This window comes from Anastrepha obliqua, chromosome 4, assembly GCF_027943255.1.
Source record: "Anastrepha obliqua isolate idAnaObli1 chromosome 4, idAnaObli1_1.0, whole genome shotgun sequence".
Lineage (NCBI taxonomy): Eukaryota > Metazoa > Arthropoda > Insecta > Diptera > Tephritidae > Anastrepha > Anastrepha obliqua.
This window is the reverse complement of record NC_072895.1, coordinates 22,047,205-22,059,656: the sequence shown is the minus strand read 5'-3', so window position 1 is coordinate 22,059,656 and position 12,452 is coordinate 22,047,205. Positions and strand designations below refer to the sequence as shown.

At 36.6% G+C, this 12,452-nt stretch overlaps 1 protein-coding gene across 15 annotated transcripts in view; it reads right to left on the bottom strand.

Moving 5' to 3' along the window:
• The window catches only part of LOC129243546 (protein lingerer), a 33,353-nt gene that overhangs the window by 8,894 nt on the left and 12,007 nt on the right, over positions 1–12,452 (bottom strand). For 6 of the 15 annotated variants that reach the window (XM_054880632.1, XM_054880629.1, XM_054880624.1 and 3 more), the window contains exons 10-16: positions 10,376–10,480; positions 10,032–10,126; positions 9,576–9,946; positions 5,777–5,911; positions 5,581–5,703; positions 5,244–5,495; positions 5,020–5,175 (exon numbers count right to left, since the gene is read on the bottom strand). In XM_054880632.1, coding sequence (XP_054736607.1) covers positions 5,020–5,175; positions 5,244–5,495; positions 5,581–5,703; positions 5,777–5,911; positions 9,576–9,946; positions 10,032–10,126; positions 10,376–10,480 — 1,237 coding nt within the window. The remainder of the gene's footprint in view (positions 1–5,019; positions 5,176–5,243; positions 5,496–5,580; positions 5,704–5,776; positions 5,912–9,575; positions 9,947–10,031; positions 10,127–10,375; positions 10,481–12,452) is intronic. The other 9 variants (XM_054880626.1, XM_054880628.1, XM_054880637.1 and 6 more) reach the window with 4 other exon arrangements.

Genomic DNA, 12,452 nt, shown 5'->3' with positions numbered 1-12,452 from the left:
TCTTATTGTTAAACATTTCAAGAATATATTCCTAAAATTTTATGTCGATCTGAGCAAAAGTCTTGAAGTTATTGTTTATTTAGCCTCTTGTCCTTTATCAGAATATCTCTGGCAGCTACGGGTGTTTTTTAGCTTACAAACTTTCAAACGCGTTTTTCTCAAAACTGCTTTTTCAAAGTCCGTGTTCACTGTCATTTAAAAACTACTTGACCGATTCATTTCAAACTTAGTATACATTTTCTACATATAAAATACCTCCCCCCAACGTTTAGTTAACATTTTTGTTTTAATTTAAGAGTGTTTTACACCCTCAAAATGGCGGAATTTTTTGCGGAAAATTGTAGTTTATATTTTAGATGGCCATAAAAAATTTTGAAGTGAAAAAAAAAATAATCAGAGAACGTTGGGGGGAGGATTTGATGATACTTTAACTAAATTTTAATGCTTTTTGATTTCAGATAATTTCCGACCGAGATATAGTGAACACCGCAAATTGTTTTTTTTTAAGACGTTCTGGGAAAAGCTTTGTCACCGGCTGGTTTTTCAAAATTTTCTCATAAAAAAATTACAGAATATTGTTAAAAGTATACTTAATAATATACAAAAGGTTTTAGTAAATTTGCTCAATCCACATTTAAAAAAAAAATTCACAAAAAAGATGTTTTTTTTACGCTGAAACCCTTACCCCGCCCTTAAGGGTAACCTTTCTGGTCTAGGATTTCGAAAAAATCGATTTTTTTCATGTTATGATAGTTTTTACTTTCAAAAATATACTTGCAAATTTTTATATTGAAATTCGTTGTAGTTTAGACGTTACAGTCCTTTAAAACGACGTCAAGGTATAATATAGTATAATCGCATTAACCGTGTTTTTTCTCGAAACTATTTTTCCCCGAGTTGGTAATTTCTCAAAAAGTACTGAACCGATTGATTTGAATTTTTAATATGTTATTGAGTAGACTTTCGGCACTCGCGGGTAGCAGAATTATAATTTTATAATCTATTTTCTATTTTTTTTAAGAGCTAGAACGTGAAAAAATCCTTTTTTTTGTTCTTCCAATGCACAGATAAAATATCTAGAAATATTTTTTTTTTTGTAAATCTGCTACCCACCATAGCGACATACTGGTGAATAATCGACTGATTTTTTTTTTCAGACGTACCTGAACAGCTCAATCAGTTACGCCAGGGGAAGCAATTTTTTTTATTATTGTCATTGAAAAAAATATGGTTTTTCTTTTTTGTAAATAAATAATTGATCTAATGAATAAAAACGATTTTCAATTGATACCGATTGTTTTTCTTCAATTTTCACGTCTCTAGACCAGAGAGGTGCCTTAAGATAACAAAATTGAATAGAAAAATCAGTGAATGCCGCAGTACCGGTTTGTTTTTAAATGCTGATAATTGCAGAGTGTAATTTATTCTAATCAATAAAGTAGTTTTTCGTGTTTAATGCGCATGTACTAAATTATTACCTTAATTACTTTAGACCATAAAATAAAATTCTTAATTTCTATCAGCCTAAAACTTTATTTTTAATTTTTTTTTTTTTTTTTCATTTTACACCTTTGTTTCGGCAAAGTTTAATTAAAAATATATGTAATGGCAGAATGTTTTGTAAATAGTGCAATTTACAAATTAAAAGGGAAATTAAAAAAAAAATCATTAGTTTGAGGAAAGAGAAATCCATTATTTTTGCGAAAAATCTTTGTGCAAATGGTTTAAAAACTGTTTTATGGTCAATATTTAGCTCCTGGGTGATGCTACGACTACTAATATGCCGGTCAACTTCAATTATTTCTGTGAGATGCCTATGCGAGATGCAGCTTTAACATCAAAAACGCCAGAACGGAATCGACGAAATCAAAATTGCACGTAATTAAAACTGTTACAGTATCGGCACCATAAACACCTTTCACAATTTCATTTTTCGCGTTTATCAAAGAAAAACTCTAAAATGTACCGAATTTTCTCATTTTTAGAATGGAACAAACGAAAAACGGCAAAAAAGCTTTGTTAGTGTGAAATGTCACCTTGACAACGAGCAAAAACTTTAAATTGCTTGATCGATACTTTACGAGATATCGATCACTACAACCATCTACTGAGAAAGTAATGGATTTCCTTTACCACGAACTAATATTTACATAAGGAAACATTGCAATAATACGAAGTGCAGTTTCAATGAAATGGATTGCATATCCAAACAAAAGAGCCTAGGTAATAAACGAGAACTGGAAAAGCGAGTTAGCTCAAAATTCACAGGTCCACTCATTATAGCTGGCGGAAGCCGCTATGTGTAAGAAACTGGAACTCGTGAGTGCTCATCGTTCGTGTCCCGAAATCGCCCAGGAAGGTATTTTTTGGACGCAAAAGGAATTTTGTTTGTGAGTTACTTGCAAACTGGTAAAACAACAAATTCTGAATATTATTGTAACCTTTCAGACCAGCTGAAGGAAAAAAGTGAAAAAATATCCAGTTTGCGAAAGAAAAAAATTCTTTTTCATCAGAACAATGTACCGTATATTCACAAGAGCATTTTGACATTGGCTTAAATCCATGAATTGAAGTTCGAATTGTTGGAGCATTAGCCGTATTTACCAGATTTAGGCCCTAGCGACTTCCAACTGTTTCCACACCTAAAAAAATGCATGCGTGGAACGCATTTTTCATCAAATGATGATAGGTGTGGAAGCATATTTTGCAGCCCCTCCAGATTCTAATTTCAGAGATGGAATTCAGTAATTGGAATCTCGTTGGCACAAATGTATTTATGTTCAGGAAGACTATGCGGAATAATAAAGTGTATTTCAAACTAAAAAATTGTGTTTTCTTATCGAACCGCAAAACTTATTGAACAACCTAGTAAGTGGCAATTTCAATTCTGAACATGTTATGCATTTCTAATCACATAATTCGATTCGGTTAGGCTATTGCAAATAACCGCTATGAGACGTTCCCCCCGACATTCTAGAACTGTCACTCCAGCAAGATTTCACAAATATGTATGGGCACTGTTTATGGTGTCACAACAAGAAGAATAGATTTATAAAACCTACAAAAAAAAATAAGAATGGTTTAGTTAAACACAACCATTTAAACCAATTAATAAATTCTAATAACACATGGGCTGAAAAGTCCCGGGCCTAACACATAGATGGCACTAGTTTTAATGCATTCATTTATTTTTCAGTTTGTACTAATCTTAAAAAGTCAGCTGTTAAAGTTTCACGATATTCTACTCATTAGTTCGTGAGTTATTGTGCTAAGAGCGACGCTACTTTTGTTATGTTCAAAACAATGGATCAAAAAGAATTTTATGTTTTAATTTTGCACTGCTTCTTGTGGGCGAAAAATGAAAAAATAGCGAAGCAATGGTTTGAAAAGTGTTATGGTGGCTCCGCTCCATCATAAACAACAATAAATCTATGGTTTCCTGCTTCAAACGTGGTTGTAGAGGCACCGATGATATAAAGGGTTTTCCAATAACAGGTTTTATATGTGAATGGATTGCGCTATCGAGGGATGATTAACGATTTTTTATGGCCGGAATTGAATGGTATTGACCTGGACAACGTTTATTTTCAACAAGAAAGACGGCGCTACGTGCCACAAAAGCAACGAAACCATTGATATTTTACGGGAAAAGTTTCCGGACCGTGTTATCTCTCGAAGAGGTGATCTCAATTAATCACCTTGTGACTTTTTTCTTTAAGGCCACGTGAAAGAGAAGGTCTACGCCAACAGCTCAGGGTCGATTCAAGACCACAAAGATGGAATTCGTGAGGCTATCGAGGACATACGGCAGCCACTTTGCAATTCGGTTATGGAAAATTTCATGAAAAGGATATTGTCCTGTAAGCGTGGTCGTGGTGGTCATTTTTCTGATGTTATTTTCCACTATTAACGGCATACCTTCTTCTTTATAATGAAATAAACATCCGAACATTTATATTAAAAAATAGCATTTTTCTTTGAATATCAAAATAACACCTCTATTTGGAGAACCCTTTACAACGCAGTGAGGCGGGAACACCAGAAAACATCAAAAAATTCACAAAATCGTTTTGAATGATCGAAATGTTGTGTGAGTTTGCTGACATCGTAAAGATGAGTATTTGAGTATGAGAATGCTCTGTTCAAAGTGGGAGCTGCGTTTGTTCACTGTTTTGTTACATCAAGACAACGACCATATCACAAGTCAATCAAAACAATGGCAAAACTAAATAAATCGAACTTCGAATTGCTCCCACATCCACCAGATTTGGTTCCCAGCGACTACTGACTGTTCGCAGACCTAAACAAATGCTCGCCGGTAAGAAATTTCGCTCGAATGAAGAGATTATCGCTGAAATTGAGTCCATTTTGAGGCAAAATATAAATCGTTCTACAAAAGAGGTATTGAAATGTTAGAGCGGCGGTGGAATTATTGCGTTATTCTTGATGGAAATTACGTTGATGAATAAAGCTAATTTTGAACAACAAAAAACATGTGTTTTCTTTGTTAGGTCCGGGAATTTTCAGCCCATGTGTTATATTTAAAAATTTGCAACATTATTTCCGTTTTTGCACAACAACCATTGAGCAAGCACTACCGGTCAACTACTTAATTCTCAAATTTTAATGCAATATGAAAACTATTAGTCGTTCAAATTTGCAGCTTTAAAATCTATTAAAAAAAATCACTTAAAATATAAAATTTTTTATGAAAGCTAAGGATTTATTGATCTAAAAGCAAAACCTGCCAAGGTCAGCTAAGCTGTCTACTTTTTCTCATTCTAAGCATGAATTGGTCCGTTCGTTGTGTATGAGTTATTAAAACCGTGTATTTACAGATCACCGATCGAGGTTAATAGTATAAGATAAACACAAATGCGGGGATATGGGGTCTGGTAAAAGTTACACATGTATGTACAAATAGTATTTGCTTATTAGCACAGCTGATGAATGTTGTGTGCGCAAGAAAATAGTAACTAGCTGGTTGATGAGATTTGTTCGTTATTGTGGTTACATTACCTGATGGATTGGTTGGTGAATCATGTTGTGATGACCTGCTGTCGGCATTGGTAAATACATGCCGTAGGGCTGAGCCGAGGTGCCACCAGCTGTCTGCGTATTCGGCATATTAAATGGCGGCGGTGTGCCCGAATGGAAATTCTGTTTCTCATACGACTGCAATATAAAAATAATTCAATTCTATAAATACTTATAACTTGCAAGCAGGCAGCACATCTACTTACATTGACTTTATTCAGCGCTACATGTCCTTTGCCGTACATGGACGATGTTATGTCTGAACTCGTTCCAGTTTGAGGCGGATTCGCGACATTCTGCGACTTTGTCTGCTGATTCACGCTCGACGGGTAAGCGCCCTTTGTGTAGTCCTGCGAAGCTTGCGACAACGTATCGTAGCTGGTCGAACCGTAACCAGTGCTGTATGAAGGCTTCGGGAATTGGCCACCAGACGCTGTGTTAGCAGCTGGAATTTGCTGCTGCAATAAAAAAATTACAAAACATGCAATGTAGTTGTTTATAAAACAAAAAATGGTTAACAAAGAAGGTTATGGTTCTACATACCGGGTAAATAGCCGGTGTGCCATATTGAAAACTGCCAGGCATTACATTTCCGCTATAGAAGTAGTAAGGAACATTTAGCATTGGGCCACTCGAGCCTGCTTGCTGTGACATTGTACTTGACACCTGCGTGGAGTTAAAAAAATATCATTTAGAAAATTATATTTATGTAAAAAAGGGCAGTAAGGGATGTACTTACATTACTAACAGGGCTAGAATTATTGTCAGTTCTTGTGAAACGAGCATCAGTCATGGTGGAATATGCTACAGAGCCCAAATTATCGCGACCAGTTCCCAAACTAGTCGGAGTGTAGTTGAGATCGTAATAGCCTTGCTATAAATCAAATACAACAACAACAAAAACACATTTGAATACATTTAAAAAATTAAAATAATTAAGACAAAAATTAGCGATGTATGGAAAACATAAACATTAAAATGAAACGAAGCACCAAATTACGAGTATTTCATTTTAGAATAGAAAAATCTTTTGCTAAAAGCTAATTTAAGTTTATTTTGTTTGCAAAGTACAAATTATATATCCACTACCAAACAAAAAACGTGCGCTAAACTATTGGGTCTCTACGCTACAGGAATGACCCCAATTTATACCCGAAATTTATTTCCAGTGTCCAGTAAAAAAAGCTGCACCGAGCAGTTCGTTCGTCCACTGATGATAACTTTGTCTATATGCGAATTTGTTATATTTGGCGCAATACCTATTCACAACAGATGACGCAACAACTGACAGCGCTTTGCGGACCGGGGGCCTTACTTCTGCAAAAACAAAGAAAATCAAGCGGTAAGCATTTGGAAGAGCTTTAGTAACAACTGGACGATGCCACACGCCACACTGCCCATGAAACCAATTGCGGAAAATATGCCGTGACATGATAATCCTTACAAATGGACTAATAGAATGGCCTAAAAAAGATGAGACAGGATGCTATTGAAGTCATTGGTCTACGCAAATAAGCCAATATTTCTTTTTAGTAACTAAAGCAGGGCGCACCATTTATGGTATGCCAACTCAAATGCTTAAAAAAGTTGTCGAAAATTGGTGCTTAAAGCCAACGTACTGCTGACGCTCGCACCAAATCATTTTCCAACGTTAACGTCATGGAATTATCTATCGACTAAAAATTACAAATTTCCTTAACACTACAGTTTCTTTCTTACTGCAATCAGAGTTGGGCATAGCGCAACAAATAATTAATGCAATAAGCGGATAGTTATTAGGTGCGCAACTAAGTTCTCGCTGTTTTTGGATGAAAATACAACTTTATTCTGAAAAAATGGTTACAAGTGAATCATTGAAAGTATTGCCCATCGCTGGCTACTACTTTTTCTCATCTTTCTGGTAGATCTCGTATACCCTCGCGATAAAACTGTTCATCTTTCGAGGCTATCCACGGATCAAGCAATTTTTTGATGTCTTCATATGAATGGAACTGCTGGTCAACTAGACCATGTGCCATCGATCGGAACAGGTGATAACCGGACAGAGCAATATTTGGAGAATATGGCGTGTGGGGTAGGATTTCCCATTTTAGTGTTTCCAGGTAGGTTTTAACGGGTTTAGCAACGTGAGGCCGAGCGTTGTCGTGCTGTAGAATTACTTTTCCATGCCTCTCCGCGTATTGTGGCCGCTTCTCGCGCAGTGCTCGGCTCAATCGCATCAATTGAAGTCGATACCGATTCCCAGTGATGATTTCGCTTGGTATTAACAGTTCATAATAAATAACACCAACTTGGTCCCCCCAAATACATAGCATAACCTTCGCAGCGTGAATATTCGGCGAGGCGACGACGTAGAAGCATGGCCGGGCAGTCCTCATGACTTTCTTTTCTTTGGATTGCTGTAATGAATCCATATGGCATCACCCTTCACGATGCGATGAAGAAAACCCTTACTTTTTTACCACTGGAGTAGTTGTTCCCAACGACATTCAACCTCCCTAGGTTTTAACTCACAAGGAACCCAAGTACCCTGTTTCTGAATCATTATGAAAGCATGCAATCGCTTGGAAATAGATTGGCGGGTAACTCCTAATACTGAAGCAAGCTCTTCTTGCGTTTCACACGGATCTTCATTGAGCAATGCCTCTAATTCAGCGTCTTCGAGGGTTTTTGGCCTTGCTTCACGCGGACGGTCGTCAACATTAGAATCACCGTCTTTGAAGCGACGGAATCAATCTCGGCACGTTGTTTCACTTAAAACCGCATCTCCATAAACTTTTTGTAGCTCTCGATACGCTTCAGCCGCCGTTCTTTTTTCGAATGAAAAGAGGAAAATCAACACTTCCCGCAAATGACGATTATTCGGCACAAAATCAGACATTTGTCGAAGCACTTTGTTTACCAAATGTCTAAGCTTGGTTTATGACGTTTAGGTTATAATTGAATCGACTAGCACACACTGCTGGCGGCATCTATTAACTTAGTTGCGCACGTAATAGAAATCTGAAAAAGTAAAGACTTAGTGATAATGAAGCCCTTATTTTAACTACCACCAAAAATTAGTGGTAGTGCAAAATGCCCAACCGTGTTTATATTAACTGCCTCTTAGAAAGCACTTTTTATCTCTCTTTATTTGCACTACCGAAACCCCATTCAGCTACGACGGTCCATTTACGCCTCTTATTGGGTGTTGGGTCTAGCTCCTCCTCCTATTAGTAGCGTGCATCTATCTACAACGGGGATCTACAGTTTCAAGCCGTTCCGAGCGGCAAATGGTTTTTTATGAGGAGCTTTTTCATGACAAAAATACACCCAGAGGTTTGTTGTTGTTCTTGTAGCAGTAACTTTGCTCTGTCAGAGTAGTGCAATCACCGGTCGTCTTCGTCTAGTTTATCTAACGGTAGGCCCAGGAAACTTGCCGTTTCGACAGGTTGGGTCTCAGAGGTTTGTCATTGCCTGCCGTGGGGTGTCCGCTATTAGAAAAACTTTTTTTATTATAATTTTGGTGTTTCGTGTTTACAGCGATTTTCAAGCCCAGACACTTCCGAATGCTAGTCAAGCACAAACCAATTCAGCTAAGGCGGTCCATTTACTCTTACTACAATTAAATTTTTACTTTGCCAAATTTGTACTTAAATTTTTAGCTTTACGTTTATATTTGCATTTACATTTATTTACCCTTGTACCGGTTGTGCGCTTCGTTCCATTCCAAGAATTTTATTATTTACAAAAGAAAGTGCGATGCAATAAAGACAAAATATTACAAATAAGCATGGGGATATGGATATGGTATAAGATTCACCAAATCATATGGGAGAAGGAAAACTGAAAAATTGAGCAGCAAAAATTTAGATGGTTAGCTTTCACCCAAATAATGTGAGGTTAAGTACATATTAAAAATGCTTACAATAAATGTTTAAAATAAATTATATGCGAGCACTGAGACAATGTGTGTAAACCCATTCAAACTATTATATAATCTGAATGCAATGCTGAAGAGGTTTCACACATTCCCCACTTTAGTGATTCGTTTAAATTTCGGTTACGACACAATTTACAGCCAATTGTAATTTGATTAAATAAAGGATCAGATGAGTAAAAGTACATCATGTTTTTTTTTTTCGTTTCACAGTTCGAATTTTTTTTTTTTTTTTTGCAATGACCAATGTACCGTTTGAAATATGACCAAATGCTTTGCAGTTTTTGAAATGATGCTTACATACAATTTAAAGAGGAAATCTAAAGAAACGAATAGAGAATTTTTAAAATGAATAAGTTTGTTAGGATGTGCAAATGGAAATGAATTTGATATGCGATTAGACCACAAAGAACAGTTTATGTAAAAAGACTATGAATAGAAAGAGCTATTTAAATATACTATGTATGTATGTATGCAATTAATTAACAAAAAAGTATTAATGATTAAACACCTAGTTGGAATTTTTTTTTTGTTTGGTTTTTAATTTTTATGGATGCTTGTGAAATTTTCATTGGATTGGTTTTTCTTAGTTTTGCATTTTCTCCATATGTGAACTCACCACGTGTGGCACTCTCTGTTGCATCATTTGTATATCCTCGTAAGAATAAACTGGTTGCTGATAGTATGGCAATCCAGTCTGAATATATTGACTAACCATTTGGATGTTGGGCACCATTCCACTAGCGCTTGTTTTGTTTGAAGATGATGAAACGGCCGCGGCCGCGGCTGCTGCGGCCACTGCAGATGCGGGGTTGCTGCTACTGCTGCTCCCGCCGCCGCCGCCACTACCACTACCACTGCCGCCAGCACCGCTGCCACCGCCGCTCACAGTGCTACTGCTATTTGTATTCACATTACTGTTGCTAGCGCTGCTCACACTATTATTTGCCACCACGCTCGAGCTATTACTGTTCACATTCGAGTTGTTCGCTGTACAAGTGAAAATAAGTAGAATAAATACATAAATATGTTATATTCGTTATGTTAAGTTTATTTGTTGTTTCACAATGCCTACAGTTGCCAGTTGCAGACGAATTCGTCACCGAATTGGCTGACACTGCTGAGTTTCCTGCTGCTCCACTACTGCTCACCACGTTGCTCGACGAGACACTGCAACGATTAAATAACAGAAAAGGAAATTTTTTATGTACATGTTTTAATATTTAATAATCTTCGGTTGAATTGCAGAAATATTAATAATTAATTATCCCATACAATTTTAAGTACCTAAATTTACATATGAGGCTTATGGGGTATTAGATTAGTTGATATGAATTTAATTCATCGATCAATCAAGCAATCAGATCAGTCAATCAAAACAAGTATTTATTGGAGCAGTCATTTTGGCTGGCTACTTACCTCTCATAATGCGAAGCACTGGACGCTGTTGCCGCATCCTTCAATTTAGCACTAGAACTAAAGTTACTGTATTGAGAGGACGAAGTGTTTGTGCTACCCGCGAACCTATACAATAACAAAACAGTAACAAAACAGTGACAATATGGGTTAGTTTTCAATATTCTACCAAATCTACCTTAACATTTACAAAATATATGGTAAATACACGTACGTTTAATAAAAGCCGCATGAAAGTGTGCCATTTAAATAATTTATGAAATGATTGCAAAAAGAAGGGTGAGTCTTGCGTGTCAATACACGCAGTAACGCTGGCAATGAGTGTCTAAAATTAATAATCCGTTCCCATCTGGCAGCCCGAAACGGACACAAAACGGAACAAAACGACACAGTTCCGCCTTAATTTTGGGTTGATTTTTTTAATGTCGGTAATATCGAATCGTTTGTACATCTTTTCCATGGGGGGGTTTTTTAAGTGGCGGGTCCCAAACCCAGCGCACAACCAGCTATCCTGGGATACTTCGCTTTCTCACGTTGGCTCACTCCCGAACGGGTGTTCGGAAGCTGCCCAAAGGATACTTAGGCTAATCCCGGAAGTTGTGAGCTGCTTGAACCGGTTATCGTGCCAATTAAGAAGAAGAATATCGAATCGTTTACTTTCGTTGCAAAACTAAGAGATTTGATCACAATCAGAATAACGAACATTATTCAATTCTATTTCACTCGGAATGCAGAACAACAGATTCGTGCTAATTGCATTAACGGTAATAAAGCGATAAAGAGGGGGACCTGTGTCTTATATATATATATATTTATATAATTGGCGCGTACACCCTTTTTGGGGGTTTGGCCGAGCTCCTTCTCCTATTTGTGGTGTCGTCTTGATGTTGTTCCACCAATGGAGGGACCTACAGTTTCAAGCCGACTCCGAACGGCAGATATTTTTATGAGGAGCTTTTTCATGGCAGAAATACACTCGGAGGTTTGCCATTGCCTGCCGAGGGTCGACCGCTATTAGAAACATTTTTTTATTAATTTTGGTTTCACCGAGATTCGAACCAACGTTCTCTCTGTGAGTTCCGAATGGTAATCACGCACCAACCCATTCGGCTACGGCGGTCTTATAATAGGTTCACATATAACTAGATAATCCATTTTTTCGAGCTTAACTCTCAATCCGTAATTAAAAAGCCAGATTAATCATACAAAATTTCTCCCGAAATCCGAGATTATACCAAATCTCAGATTATAAATATACTTTTTGCTGTACAACCCTGTGTTTTCTGTGGTACCGATAATTATATTACAAATGTAAGGAGAAACGTCAAAGCAAAAACTAACTGAATGGATGCCGGCAAAGAAAAAAGGTTTGTAGACATAATTCTAATAAATTTTTTTGTTATATATTATTAATTAGGCAATCATATTACAGAAAAAAGCGTGTCTATATAAACGCTTTGGCCTGTTGTTGCTTATTATAAAAAGGAATATCGAATTTCGCATGCGCCTTAATTTTTTGCAACCTCAGTAGCCGTCCTTTACGGATTTCCTCCGACTGTCTATTACTAGCCGCGAATTCCGCATTTAAATTAGCTATTCCTTCTCCTTGTCTTTTCTTCATATCGTTAATAATGATTAAACAAACCAAAAACTATGTATAAAATATTCCACCAAAACAATTTCTATGAAGAAAAACCTTTCACACAGTCTTGACCGCTGGTTGCCAATTTTGCCATATGTGAACGGGTAGATTAATTTTTGTGGATGTATTGCTAATCACTGCATATGTCAACGTACTTTTAGACTTTATAGTATCTTCATGTGTTCCCCCCAAAATTAATTAATTTAAAAGATTAACCCTACTTCGAATTTGTGGTAGTACCGAGCAATTTTTTTAAAGTTCTTAATATATTATTATTAACATATTAATACAAATTTTTGTAATAAACTTGTGTCAGTTTTACTAGTAGTGGTGGAGCTTAATTGGAGTTTTTGTTCAGGCATACAAGAATGACGGGGTCGATTCCTATAACTCCAAGTCGAAACCTTCTCGTTTTCCTTTCTTTACCGATTTTCTATT